The 12,637-nt window shown below is 50.6% G+C and overlaps 2 protein-coding genes across 2 annotated transcripts in view; one reads left to right on the top strand and one right to left on the bottom strand.

The window, feature by feature from the left end:
- Zcwpw1 (zinc finger CW-type and PWWP domain containing 1) overlaps nucleotides 1–6,364 on the bottom strand; it is a 32,663-nt gene extending 26,299 nt beyond the window's left edge. Inside the window, exon 1 of the mRNA XM_005371459.3 lies at nucleotides 6,042–6,364. The gene's annotated coding sequence lies outside the window, so the exon portion shown is untranslated. The remainder of the gene's footprint in view (nucleotides 1–6,041) is intronic.
- Nucleotides 6,365–7,609: 1,245 nt separating this feature from the next.
- On the top strand, nucleotides 7,610–12,197 carry Mepce (methylphosphate capping enzyme). Its single transcript, XM_005371458.3, has 4 exons — nucleotides 7,610–9,618; nucleotides 10,726–10,944; nucleotides 11,395–11,521; nucleotides 11,613–12,197. The coding sequence occupies exons 1-4, from the start codon at nucleotides 8,041–8,043 to the stop codon at nucleotides 11,663–11,665; spliced, it is 1,977 nt and encodes a 658-aa protein (XP_005371515.1). The 5' UTR covers nucleotides 7,610–8,040; the 3' UTR covers nucleotides 11,666–12,197.
- Nucleotides 12,198–12,637: the final 440 nt, after the last annotated feature.

The raw sequence follows: 12,637 nt of genomic DNA, 5'->3' as shown, positions 1-12,637 counted from the left end.
AAAGAAGAAGAAGAAGTGGAGGGCTGGAGAGATGGCTCAGTGGTTAAGAGCATTGCCTGTTCTTCCAAAGGTCCTGAGTTCAATTCCTGGCAACCACATGGTGGCTCACAACCATCTGTAATGAGGTCTGGTGCCACCTTCTGGCCTTCAGACATACACACAGATAAAATATTGTACATATGATAAATAAATATTTTTTTAAAAAAGAAGTGGAAATTGGGAAAAACAATAATTTGTTCTTTTTTTCTTAACTATAACCCTGACTAGAAGCTTAAAAATTGAATAAAAGGCTGTAAAATGAGTATTAATTTGGCCCCATATGACAAATATTTCTTCTCCCAACTCCATAATTTCAAAGAGTATCATGAAAAATTCCTGTAAAAAGAGAAAAGGCATAGTGAAAAATCTGTGAGCTTGATGTGACATTTGTTTATTTAAAAATGCATGCTTACATGACAGGCTATTATTCAAAACTAGCTCCAGGAAATACAAAGAACTGATCAGAATGTCTCTGAGGAGCAGTCTAGGTAGGTGTAAGGTGCATGTATGAAGCTAGCCACTGTGCTCACACACACACACACACACACACACACACACACAACTGTTTAAATACATAAAAGAATGCTCTCCACAAACTGCACGCTTTAGAATATTTAGCTTCAAAATCTTACTTAACACTTGGGAGGCAGAGGCAGACAGATCTCTGTGAGTTGGAGGCTAGCCTAGTCTACAAAGTAAGTTTCGGGACCGCCAGGACTACACAGTGAAACCTTGTACCAAAACAAAACAAAAAACAATTTATTTAAAACTATACAGATCTCCAGGCTAATATGTTTCTGGAGCTCCAACTAACTAGGAAGAATTACAGATCACAGGGCTGGAGAGATGGCTCAGAGGTTGAGCGATCTAGTGCCCTCTTCTGGCCTGCTGGGATACATGCAGGTAGAACACAAATACAAAATAAATACATACATACATGCATACATACATGGTAAATCTTTTTTTTTAATTAACAATCCAGTGCAACAATCTTCAGTAGTCCTCCTGTCTCCAGTGTAATCCAACAAAATATTCACATGGTAAGAAGTTCTAAGTCTCAAACTGCAATTGATCGTTTTGTCCTACATGGTCTACTGGGCCAGGGAGTTTTTCTAAACCTCAGACCTCACAACTGACAACAAATTTAAGTTACTGAATCAGTCATTGTCTGAATGCCAGGGACCAATCCTCCATTCCATCAAGCTAGCTCTGGGCTTCCCAATTCTTTAAATTATCTTACTGGAGTGATTAGGGCTTTGGATTTTTAAGAGATCCGGTGCCCTCTTCTGGCCTGCAGGGATACATGCAGGAAGAACACTGTATTCATAATAAATAAATCTTTAAAAAGAGTGCTTGTGGCTCTTCTACATCAGGCAGCTCAACTGCCTGTCACTCCAGCTCCAGGGGACTGGGCCCTCTTCTGGCTTCTGCAGTCACTGCACTCACATGCACATGTACATAAATAAAAATACAAATTATGAATTACAGCAGGGCTTAGTGGCACATGCCTTTAATCCCAGCACTCAGGAAGCAGAGGTAGGCGGATCACTGAATTTCAGGCCAGTCTGGTCTACAGGAGCAAATTCCAGGATATCCAGGGCTACACAGAGAAGCCCTGTCTCAAAACTACAAAAAGAAAAAAAGAAAAACCTTACAGATGTGCCAGGTATGGTGGCACACACTTTAATCCCAGCACTTGGGAGGCAGAAATAGGCAGATCTCTGTGACTAGAAGAGCCTGGTGTGAGTTCCAAGCCAGTCAGAGCTACAAAGTATGACCTTGTCTATCACATACACACACACACACACACACACACACACACACACACACACACAGGGAGGGAGGGAGGGAGGGAGGGAGGGAGGGAAGGAACATTTGTTGCTCCTGCAGAGGACTGAGACTCAATTCCCAGCACCCACATAGTATTACACAACCATCTGTAACTCTACTTCAGGGGATCAGGTGCCCTTTTCTGACCTTGGCAGGTTACCAAGCACACAAATGGTGTACATACATAACATTCAGATGAAATGCTCACAAGTAAAATGAACCAATCTAATTAATTTTTTGTAAAGGGAAAAGTTATGGACTACTACTACATAAATAAGACATCACAACTCTATAAGCAGTGATGTACAGTAAGTAAATGGTTCCCCTTAATCTAAAGTTGGGATGTGAAGAACATTACTTTCAAATTTTCTAACCCAATCAATAGAGAAGAGAAAGTCAAGAAGTTACTTTCTAATAAGTCAAGCTGCTGCTCCCTGTCTGAGATGAATTTGCTTCTTCTACAATAGCAAATACTAAAACTCTGACTTGGAGAGAGAAAAAAAAAACTAGTTTAAAAAATATACAAAATACCAGCCTGCACTTGTTAGAGTGTAAAGGCAGAAGCAAATGACATGAAGTCTCTTTTCGCTTTCCACGTTATATTTTTGAGCAGTCTCTCCGTGAACCTGGAGCTTGCCATTTCAGATAGACTGGCTGGTCAACAGTCCCCAGTATCCATCCGTTTCCACCTCACAGTGCTGAGGCCACAGACCCACAGCACCACGTCTAGTTTTTTGTGTGGGTGTCTGTGATCCTCTACTCGTACGGTAGGTAGTTACTTGCTATCTCCCAAGTCTCGATTTGAGGTTTTTTTTTTTTTTTTAAGATTTATTTGTTCATTATATATACAATATTCTGCCTGCATGTATCCCTTTGGGCCAGAAGAGGGCACCAGGCCTCATTACAGATGGTTGGGAGCCACCATGTGGTTGTGGGACTTGAACTCAGAACCTCTTATCCTCTGAGCCATCTCGCCAGCCCTCCATTTGAGGTCTTAATTTCTCTTTTCTCTCATATGAAATGGATATGAGGAGGAAAACAGAAAAAAAGAGACAATCCCACCTGGAAAGATAGCCCTGACGTGGAAAGTGCTTGTTGTTTTTCCAGAGAACCCAAGTTCAGTTCTCAACATCCATGGGTGGCTCACAACTGCCTATAACCCCAGCTCCCCGGGATCTGACACCCTCTTCCAGTCTCTGAAGGCATTCACTTAGATGTGGTTTGCACACATACTTAAAAAAATGATTATAATAAAACTTCTTGGACTCCTCCACAGATTTTTAAGAATATAAAAGACCAAATCAGGTATGCTGGGAATTATGGCAGAAATGTCTAATCAGGATGAGAAATTCAAGGCCAGCATGGGCTACACGAGATCATACCCCAGTGAACAAAAAAAAAAGCAGGGAGGGGGACTCATAAGATCTGAAGGCAGCACTAGTTGCTGAGGAAAGAAACATATTCAATGGTGAAGCTACTGGTAAGATGGGAATAAGAGAGGATAATTGTGTGAATATGATCGAATTATATACACGTGCAAATTTATCACAATGAAACCATTATCATATATAACATATGCTCGTAAACTTAAAATATGTTTATAAATAAAAGTTTTAAACAAACCTGGTATAGCGAACTAATTTAATTTAGCACTGCCAATATTTGTCAAAAAAACATTAATTATCCACCTTATACTGTCCCCCCTCCTGAATATGCTATTATTCCCTCTTTATATTGATTCTCTGTTCCTTAAAGAAAAGCAGCCCCTTCAGTACTGTCTATTACCATAGATTCCAAGATTTTCTAAAAATCACAAAGATTCTATTTAATACCAGCATTCATGAGGTTGAGGCAGGATCTAAAGTTCAAATTTGAGGGCTATAAAGCAAGACCCTGTGATTTAAAGAGACTATTTTTAACCTCCTGTAAGCTAGGACAGTGAGTCGTGTCTGAATTCCAGCTATAGGGGCACTGAGGCAGGGGAGTGAGCTCTAGTTTGAGACCTACAGAAAACCCTTGCCAAATAAAGAAAAAGGAAAAACCTCCTGTATTGAAGTTTTTCATTTAAGACAGCCAGGGGCTCATGGCTATAATCCCAGCACTTGAGAGACTAAGTTGCTGGAACTTAGAGTCCAGTCTGGGCTACAAGTGACTTCCAGAACAGCCAGGGATACAGACAAGACCCTGTCTCTGAGAACAGACAGACAGACAGACGAGATGGCTTGGAGGGCAGGGATGCTTGCCGCCCTCTGACCTCCACATGGGCGGGGTGGGGAAAACAGGAGCCCTCTGGCCTCCACATGCTGTATGATATGTGCATATGCAAACATACAAGCACACCTCACACAACAAATAAATAGATAAGGGTAATAAAACCTTTTAAAATAAAATTCATTTAGAATTTTCATTTCCTGGCCGGGCGATGGTGGCGCACGCCTTTAATCCCAGCACTTGGGAGGCAGAGGCAGGCGGATCTCTGTGAGTTCGAGACCAGCCTGGTCTACAGAGCTAGTTCCAGGACAGGCTCCAAAGCCACAGAGAAACCCTGTCTCGAAAAACAAAAAAAAAAAACAAAAAAAAAAAAGAATTTTCATTTCCTTTAAGATGGAGTTAATGGTGTTTTGGACATTAATGTCTAACAGCCTATGAGCGCCTGCCTATTCTCATGATTTGATTAACTGTTATTTTTGAAGTTCCCTTTGTGAGCACGTACGCATGCATGCTCTGCAAACTTTTTTTGGGTTTGTTTTGTTTTGTTTTTTTTGTTTTTCGAGACAGGGTTTCTCTGTAGCCTTGGAGCCTGACCTGTAACTAGCTCTTGTAGACCAGGCTGGCCTCGAACTCACAGAGATCTGCCTGCCTCTGCCTTCTGAGTGCAGGAATGAAAGGCGTGCGCTACCACCGCCCGGCTTCTGCAAACCTTTTAAACATTTAACAAGTAAAGAAAGTCTAGGGTCCATCTACCCTGACCAAATTGGCTTTCAGAAGTCATTACCCAAGCTAAACTTTCCACAGAAAATTTCAAATAAAACCCATGAGTGTATTATTATTAGTTCAGGGTGGGGGCTGGAGGAGTAGAAAGAAGCCGGACGGTGGTGGCGCGTGCCTTTCATTCCTGCACTCAGGAGGCAGAGGCAGGGGGAATCTCTGTGGACAGCCTGGTCTACAAGGCCAGTTAAAGTGCAGCCAGAGCTACACAGAGAAACCCTGTCTCAGGGAGAGAAAAGCAGAGAGAGGAAGTCCAAAGATGTGGTCACTTGCGGGAAAAGCAGTATTCTTCGGGGGGGGGGGGGGGGGGTCCGAGACAAGGTTTCTCCGTGACACAGAGAACTCACTCTGTAGATAGACCAGGCTGGCTTTGAACTCATGGGGATCTGCCCGCTTCTGTCTCCCGAGTGCCGGGATTAAAGATGTGCACCACCACTGCCCGGCACAAGTTTCTTTCATCACAGCTAATGTCATTTCTACTCTTGACATCAGTCTCTAGATTGCTGCCACTCGTGTCCCGCCCCACCTTGTCCCAGACCTGAGGCTGGCCCTCGGGGATGTTCTCACTTCAAGCAGCCTGAGTCCTATTCCTTGGCAGAGCGGGCGCCCTTTCGGCTTCCATTCTATCAGGATGCGGTGCCATAAACACCCAGCCCCACAGAGAAACCCCAAAATAAGAACCTTCACTGGTCCTCTACCTGTCCTTCACCAGTTCTCTTTGGGACAGACATTAAAAATGGGTGCTTTCAGCCCAGCGGTGGCGGCGCACGCCTTTAATCCCAGTACTCAAGAGGCAGAGGCAGGCGGATCTCTGTGAGTTCGAGACCAGCCTGGTCTACAAGAGCTAGTTCCAGGACAGGAACCAAAAAAGCTAAGGAGAAACCTGTCTCAAAAATCAAAAAAAAAAAAATTAAAAAATAAAAATTGGTGCTTTCAGCCCAGCAGTGACGGTGCACTCGGGAGGCAGAGGCAGGTGTGATCTCAGTGAGTTGGAGGCCAGGCCGGTCTATAAGAGCGAGTTCCAGAACAGATCCCAAAGCTACAGAGAAACCCTGTCTGGGCGGGGGGGGGGGGGGAGATAAAATATGGGAGGTCTCACCCAGTCAAAGCACCCTCGTCTCCCCGTGCCCCCTCAGAGCGTCAGCGGCGGTTCGCCATTCCCTCATCCTGACCAAGAATCTCACCCTAAGAGCCTCTTGCCCTCAGCTCACGCTCGGCCTCACTGTCCCTCAAGTCCTCGTTTCCCGCCACGACATGGGGCTGTCTTTGGCGAGTGGTTTGAAGATCAGCGACTCTGAGGAGAAAGGGTCGGCCGCAGCTCTGAAGAGACAATTCCTCCTCGGCCAACCTAACACCTTCCACTGTGGCTGGATAAAAGCCAACTACCTTCTGGGGCGACGAGGACCTAAAGAGGAGGCGCAGCCTACGCTGTCGCTGCCATTCCGCACACCTTCTCCACCGCGACCTACTTTTCCCGCCACCTAGAGAAGGCGCGAGGACACGGACCAATTCCGCCGCCAAGCGGCGCGCGCTCTCTCTCAAAGACAATGCGCATGCGCAGCTGGAGCCTCTTTGCGTCTGCGCAGCTGGGATATACCGCCATTTTCCAAACTAAAGCCTCGTGAAACTACAAATCCCAGAATCCTCCTCGCAGGTGCCGTATTTTTCCTTTAGGCAACGGAGCGCCTGGGGCACTTCGTTCCCGAATCTGTCTCAAATCGCCTCCTTCCTGTTTTCATGCAATAAGCCTTATCTTTTCGTTTCCTTCATGCTTTTGCATTTTGTTTGAGACCATCTTGAGCTCCACTCCTGCCTGTCCAGTGGCAGAGGAACTGGCTGCCATCACTGTGGGGACTCGGCATCGGATCAGTGCTTCCCATTGGCCGGGGCAGGGGGCCCTAAGCGAGTGCTTAGCCTTTCCCGCCCACACTCGCGCGTGTGTAAAGTGCTGCAGGAGCTGCACTAGCGGGTGGGGACGGATGCGCAGGCGCCCGAGTCCAGACGTAGGTGCGGGGCGGGAGGAAGGCGTGGTTCTCTAGGTGTTCGCTGTTGCAGGAAGGAGGGTTGCGATAACGACTGGGCCTTTTCCGGAGAGGGGGAACCTGGACAACGTCGGATGTTTTAGTGCTTTTTATTATTGTTTTCAATTCAAAGGCTATTTTAAATTATGCATTCCATTTTATTGATAACAGTTCTTGAGGGAGTGTGCCTGATTCCTTCGCCTCCCTCCAGCTCCCACAAATCCTTCTACTTCTAACTAGACGGGTGGAAGAGGGACGGAGACCTGTCATGAAAAATTCACGGACCCGCCCCTTGCGCTGGGGAGACACACCCCCCTCGGGAGCGTGCTGACGCACGCTGCATGGACCTAACCTGAGGAAGCGACGTCACGCTCCCCGCCCCTAGGGCTGAAGGGGCGGAGCATCGCCTCCAGCACGTGTCGCCTCTTCTCCCCGCGCAAGCCCCGGAGGCTTGTGCGCAGGCGCGCCCTGGGAGGGGCGGGGATGGGGGAGGAAGGAGGCGGGGCGGGGAGGTTGTTGGGTTTAGAGCCGGGCGGAGACCGCGGAGCCCCATTCCTCGGGAACCAGGGTCGGGTGTCAAGGAGACCTTTTCACGGCGGCTCCCGTTCCCCGCCTCCGGTGGGTGGGAGCGCACGGCAGAGACAAAGGCTAGCAGTAGGGCTTGGACGTGGCGGCGAAGGGAAGTGGGGTGTCCGTGTCGGGCAGTGGGCGTCTCGGGCTGGGGGAGGGGGAGGTGGCCGGGGAGGGGGGGCTGTGTTTAAACTCTCGGAGCCGTTAAGTTGGTTCGCACTCCCCCGTGCGCGCGCAGCCCGGGTGGTGGCGGCGTGCGCATGCGTGGGTCCTGGGCGAGCGGACCGCGCGCCCATCGTGCGCGCTCGCGGCGGAGTGGTAGTGGCGGCGGCGAGGGTGGCGGCGCACGCGCAGTTGTCGCCTCGGCTTGTCCGGGTCTCGCGGGCATCTTGTTTTGGTCTCGCGGGCGAGTGGGGCGCGCTTGGTGTGTCGCGGGAGGGAGGTGGAGGCGCTTGGGCGCGAGGCAGAGCTGCGCGCGCACTCGGGGAAGGGGCGGGAGGGAGGCGGGCTTCGGAAGGGTTTGCAGGGGGCTTCCCCGTGATCTCGTCTCAGTCCCCTCGCCTGGGAAGGGGGAATTAAACAGGGGGAGGAGATGATCGAGATGGCGGCGGAGAAGGAGCCCTTTCTGGTGCCGGCCCCGCCGCCGCCGCTCAAAGAGGAGTCGGGCGGAGGGGGCGGCCCCGAGGTGCGATCGCACCGAGAGGCTGCCTCCGGGGAGCCCCGCGACGGGACGGAACGCGGTCCGGGCCCACGCGCGCACTCTGCCGGGGCCGCAGCCAGCGGAGGGGGCGGCCCCCAGGCACAGGCACATGGGGAGCCCCACGGGCGAGCCACCGCTCCTGCGGACGTGGAGGAGGAACGACGGGGAGGGGGCGGGACGGACCTGGGTCCCCCGGCCCCTCCTCGACCTCGCAATGGCTACCAGCCCCACCGACCCCCCGGGGGTGGCGGGGGCAAGAGAAGAAATAGCTGTAACGTGGGGGGAGGGAGCGGTGGAGGCTTCAAACATCCGGCCTTCAAGAGGCGCCGGCGGGTGAATTCGGACTGCGACTCGGTGTTACCCTCCAATTTTCTTCTGGGGGGCAATATATTTGATCCACTGAACCTGAATAGCCTCCTGGATGAGGAAGTAAGTAGAGCGCTCAATGCGGAGACCCCAAAGTCATCCCCACTTCCGGCCAAAGGGCGAGACCCTGTGGAGATCCTCATCCCCAAAGATATCACTGACCCGCTCAGTCTCAACACTTGCACTGATGAGGCCCATGTAGTTCTGGCCTCGCCACTCAAGATCGGTCGCAAGCGCCATAGACACCGGGGACCGCACCACCAGCAGCAGCAGGCGTCTGGAGGGAACGATAGCCACGCCGTGCTGCCCGCTGACCCTCTCACCCCCTCACTCCAAGGGGAGGGTGCCACGCAGCAGCAGCACAGAGGCCAGAACCGCGATGCCCCTCAACCCTATGAACTCAACACAGCCATCAACTGCAGGGACGAAGTTGTGTCTCCCCTTCCATCTGCCCTGCAGGGCTCCTCAGGCTCCCTTTCTGCCCCTCCAGCTGCCTCAGTTACCTCTGCACCTTCATCTTCCTCCTCCCGACACCGCAAACGCCGCAGGACTTCCAGCAAGTCGGAGGCAGGGGCTAGGGGTGGAAGCCAGGGTTCCAAGGAAAAGGGCAGAGGGAGTGGGGGAGGCCGCCATCACCACCCACCACCTGCAACTGGCTTCAAAAAGCAACAGCAAAAGTTCCAGTATGGGAATTACTGCAAATACTATGGCTATCGCAATCCTTCCTGTGAGGACGTGCGCCTTAGGGTGTTGAAGCCAGAGTGGTTTCAAGGCCGGGACGTCCTAGATCTGGGCTGCAATGTTGGCCATCTGACCCTAAGTATTGCCTGCAAGTGGGGCCCAGCCCGCATGGTTGGGCTGGACATTGATCCACAGCTTATCCACTCTGCCCGCCAAAATATCCGACACTACCTGTCTGAGGAGCTTCGTCTCCAAGCCCAGACTTCTGAGGGTGACCCAGGGACAGAAGGGACTGCCACCGTCCGAAAAAGGAGCTGCTTCCCAGCCTCACTGACAGCCACCCGGGGTCCCATTGCTGCACCCCAAGTGCCCTTGGATGGAGCGGACACATCTGTCTTCCCCAACAATGTTGTCTTCGTCACGGTAAGAGAGTCCAAGTGTGAAGATGAGATTAAATAGGAATGTGTTGGGGGGAAGGTCATGACCTAGAGGTATATTCCTGCATCTGTTCCTACAAGAACCATCTCCTGGAGAGAACAGTCTGGATTGGCCAGAGAATCTACTGGGGGTGTTGTCTCTCCTCCTATAACCTGGAAAGTGGGATCTCTACCTTCAGGCTCTAACATCTGGTATTTTCTCCTGAATCCAAGGATCTCAGCCCCAATATGGGGACTGACATGCCCTGCTTACAGTGGGGACTATAATCCAGACAGTCCACCTTCCCTTGAGAGTAACCTACTGCTCTGTCCAGGTAGAACTTTGTCCTCACATCTGAGGGAGCATGAGATTGGTGTCTTTGGGGGAGACTGGTGGCACTCCAATACATGTAGTTTGGGGCCTTTGGTAGGGGCCTCATTTGCATCAGCTGCTTTTTGTTTCCCTAGATACAGCACACACTGCTTAAGTTACTGGTCAGGAACCAGCAGGCTTGTCTTTCGGTCTTTTCCATGCTGACTCTGAATAACAGGAGAGGAGAGTTCCCAGCCTGATAGAGCATGTGTCCCTGTCTCCACTAGCTTTCTCCATTGAGCAGTTATTAGCCCATCCAGAGGAATATGTGTGCATGGCTTAGCCTGAAAAAAATGCCTTCCTGGGAAGTAGTGATGAGTTTACCTTCCAGAGCTTTCCTAAGTCTTTCACTTCATTGGAGAAAGGATAGGTCTGAAACATTAGAGCCCACTGAAGATCCTCTATGGAGCCGCCCTATCTTTAGAACCACCGCCTATGTATATGAGGTCCCCTGGGCTGGGGTCTCGGGAGCGTTCCAGTATTCCCCAGTTAACGCTCAGATGAGTAGTTAGATTTAATCTGCCCAGGCTCCCTTTTAGGTGTGTTTGGTTTGGCACCAGAAAAGGGAGAAGAGAGAACATGAGACTGACAGAAGGCGCTGGCAGGACGAGCCTCAGAGAAGAGGGCCACCAGAGCCCACGTGAGGTTGTGTGCGGACTTTGTCTCGGAGTCTGCAGGTGGTTGTGGGCCAGTGGTGCTTCGTCCCTCCTTCTGACCTCTTTGCCCTCCTCTGGCCCTTAGGGTAACTATGTCCTGGACCGAGATGAGCTGGTGGATGCCCAAAGACCTGAGTATGATGTGGTGCTCTGCCTCAGCCTCACCAAGTGGGTGCACCTGAACTGGGGAGATGAGGGGCTAAAGCGCATGTTCCGCCGGATCTACCGGCATCTGCGCCCTGGGGGCATTCTGGTCCTGGAGCCCCAACCATGGTCGTCCTACTGCAGGAGAAAGTCTCTCACGGTGAGTTGGGTTTCTGTGGAGATAGGATAGTCATGTTTTTATTTTCCTGGTGGTTAAACCCAGACCTTGCACATGGCAGGGAAAGTGTTCTCTCTACCAATGAGCTACAGCCCCAGTCCATTTGTTTTGGGGGTTCGATTTGTTCTGTTTTTCTAGACAGGGTTTTTCTGTGTAGCCTTGACTGTCCTGGAATTTGCTCTGTAGACCAGGCTGGGATCAGACCTTTTTTTATTTTGATCCTAGCTAAGCTGCTGGCCTGAGCTGGCTCTGTATTGCAGGCTGGTATTGAACTCTTCATCCTCCTGCTTCAGCCTCCTAAGTACCTGAGGTGGCTGGTGTGGACCACCCTACCCAGCTCAGACTTGCTGCGCAAAGACAAAAGGATATCATTCTTGGCCAGGGAAAGAGGTGGTGAGCTAAATTTGACCCTCCACTTCCCTGTTTCCCCAGGAAACAATCTATAAGAACTACTTTCGAATCAAGCTGAAGCCAGAACAGTTCAGTTCCTACCTGACGTCCCCAGAGGTGGGCTTCTCCAGCTATGAGCTTGTGGCCACACCAAGTAACACCTCCAGAGGTAAGAATGGCTCGCTTTTCGCTGGGGGGAGGTGCTAGCCCTGTGGAGACTGTCAAGGGTCCTACCCACTTGCCTTGTGTGCTTTTTCCAGGCTTCCAGCGTCCTGTGTACTTGTTCCACAAGGCCCGGTCCCCCAGCCACTAAGTGGCCTTCTGAACAGAAGGTGTGAGGAGGCTGCCCTTGCTGCTCCTGAAGACCTGGGGGAAGAGGAAATTATCCCAAGGTCTTTCCTGTCTAACTCCAAAAAGTTTCTTTTCTTGGATTTGTAAAGAGAGCTTTTCTTAAGTTGCTTCCCCAAGTCTTCTCCCCGACACCTCTGGCACTTGAGTAAGCCCAGCTGTGCTGGAATTACATCAGCTTCCTCTCCCAGCCTGCTGGGCTGGATGGCATGGACTGTTTGCTGACTCTGTCCTCCTAGGGCATAGGAAGGGGGAATGTCAAATTATCTAGCCCTTCCTCCTGTTCTCCAAAGGAGATTCCTGCTTCTCAGCCTTTGTTCCTAGCTGCACTTAAGTGGACCATGGATGGACTAAGGGTGTTAGAGGGGAAGTTTGGTAAGGAGACACACAGGTACTGTGAAATCCTTCCTTCTGCTGTCCCCCGGTGGGAGAGGGAGCTGGGTTTGGAATGTGAGAACAGCACAATAAACTTGATAACTAGGGCAGTGGCCCCTGCACCTGTGTCTGGTGCTTTCTGGTGGGATGGTACCTCTTAGTAGGAATCTCGTGGGGTGAATTTTGCTGGTTGTGGTACAGGCAGGCTGATCTTGAGGTTTGAGGCCAGCCTGGGTGGGCTACATAATGGAGCGATATCCTGTAGGGGTGGAAGACTGTTAGTCCCTGTTGTAGTTAGGGTTGATACTACAGTGATGAACACTATGTCCAAGGAAACTTGGGGAAGAGGTTATTCAGTTTCTACATCTACATCTCAGTTCATCGTTAAGGGAAGGGCAGGGACCTAGAGGCAGCTGATGTAGAAGCCGTGGAAGGATGCTGCTTACGGACTTGTCCCTCAAAACTTGCTTAGCCTTTCTTATAGACCCCAGGACCACCAGCTCAGGGATTGTTCTACCCACAATGGGCCAGGCCTTACTCCATCAATCACTATGTCCTACAT

This window comes from Microtus ochrogaster, unplaced genomic scaffold (genome assembly GCF_000317375.1).
Source record: "Microtus ochrogaster isolate Prairie Vole_2 unplaced genomic scaffold, MicOch1.0 UNK109, whole genome shotgun sequence".
NCBI classification, from domain to species: Eukaryota; Metazoa; Chordata; class Mammalia; order Rodentia; family Cricetidae; genus Microtus; species Microtus ochrogaster.
Note: the sequence above shows the minus strand (reverse complement) of the source record. Positions and strands in the feature narration are given on the sequence as shown.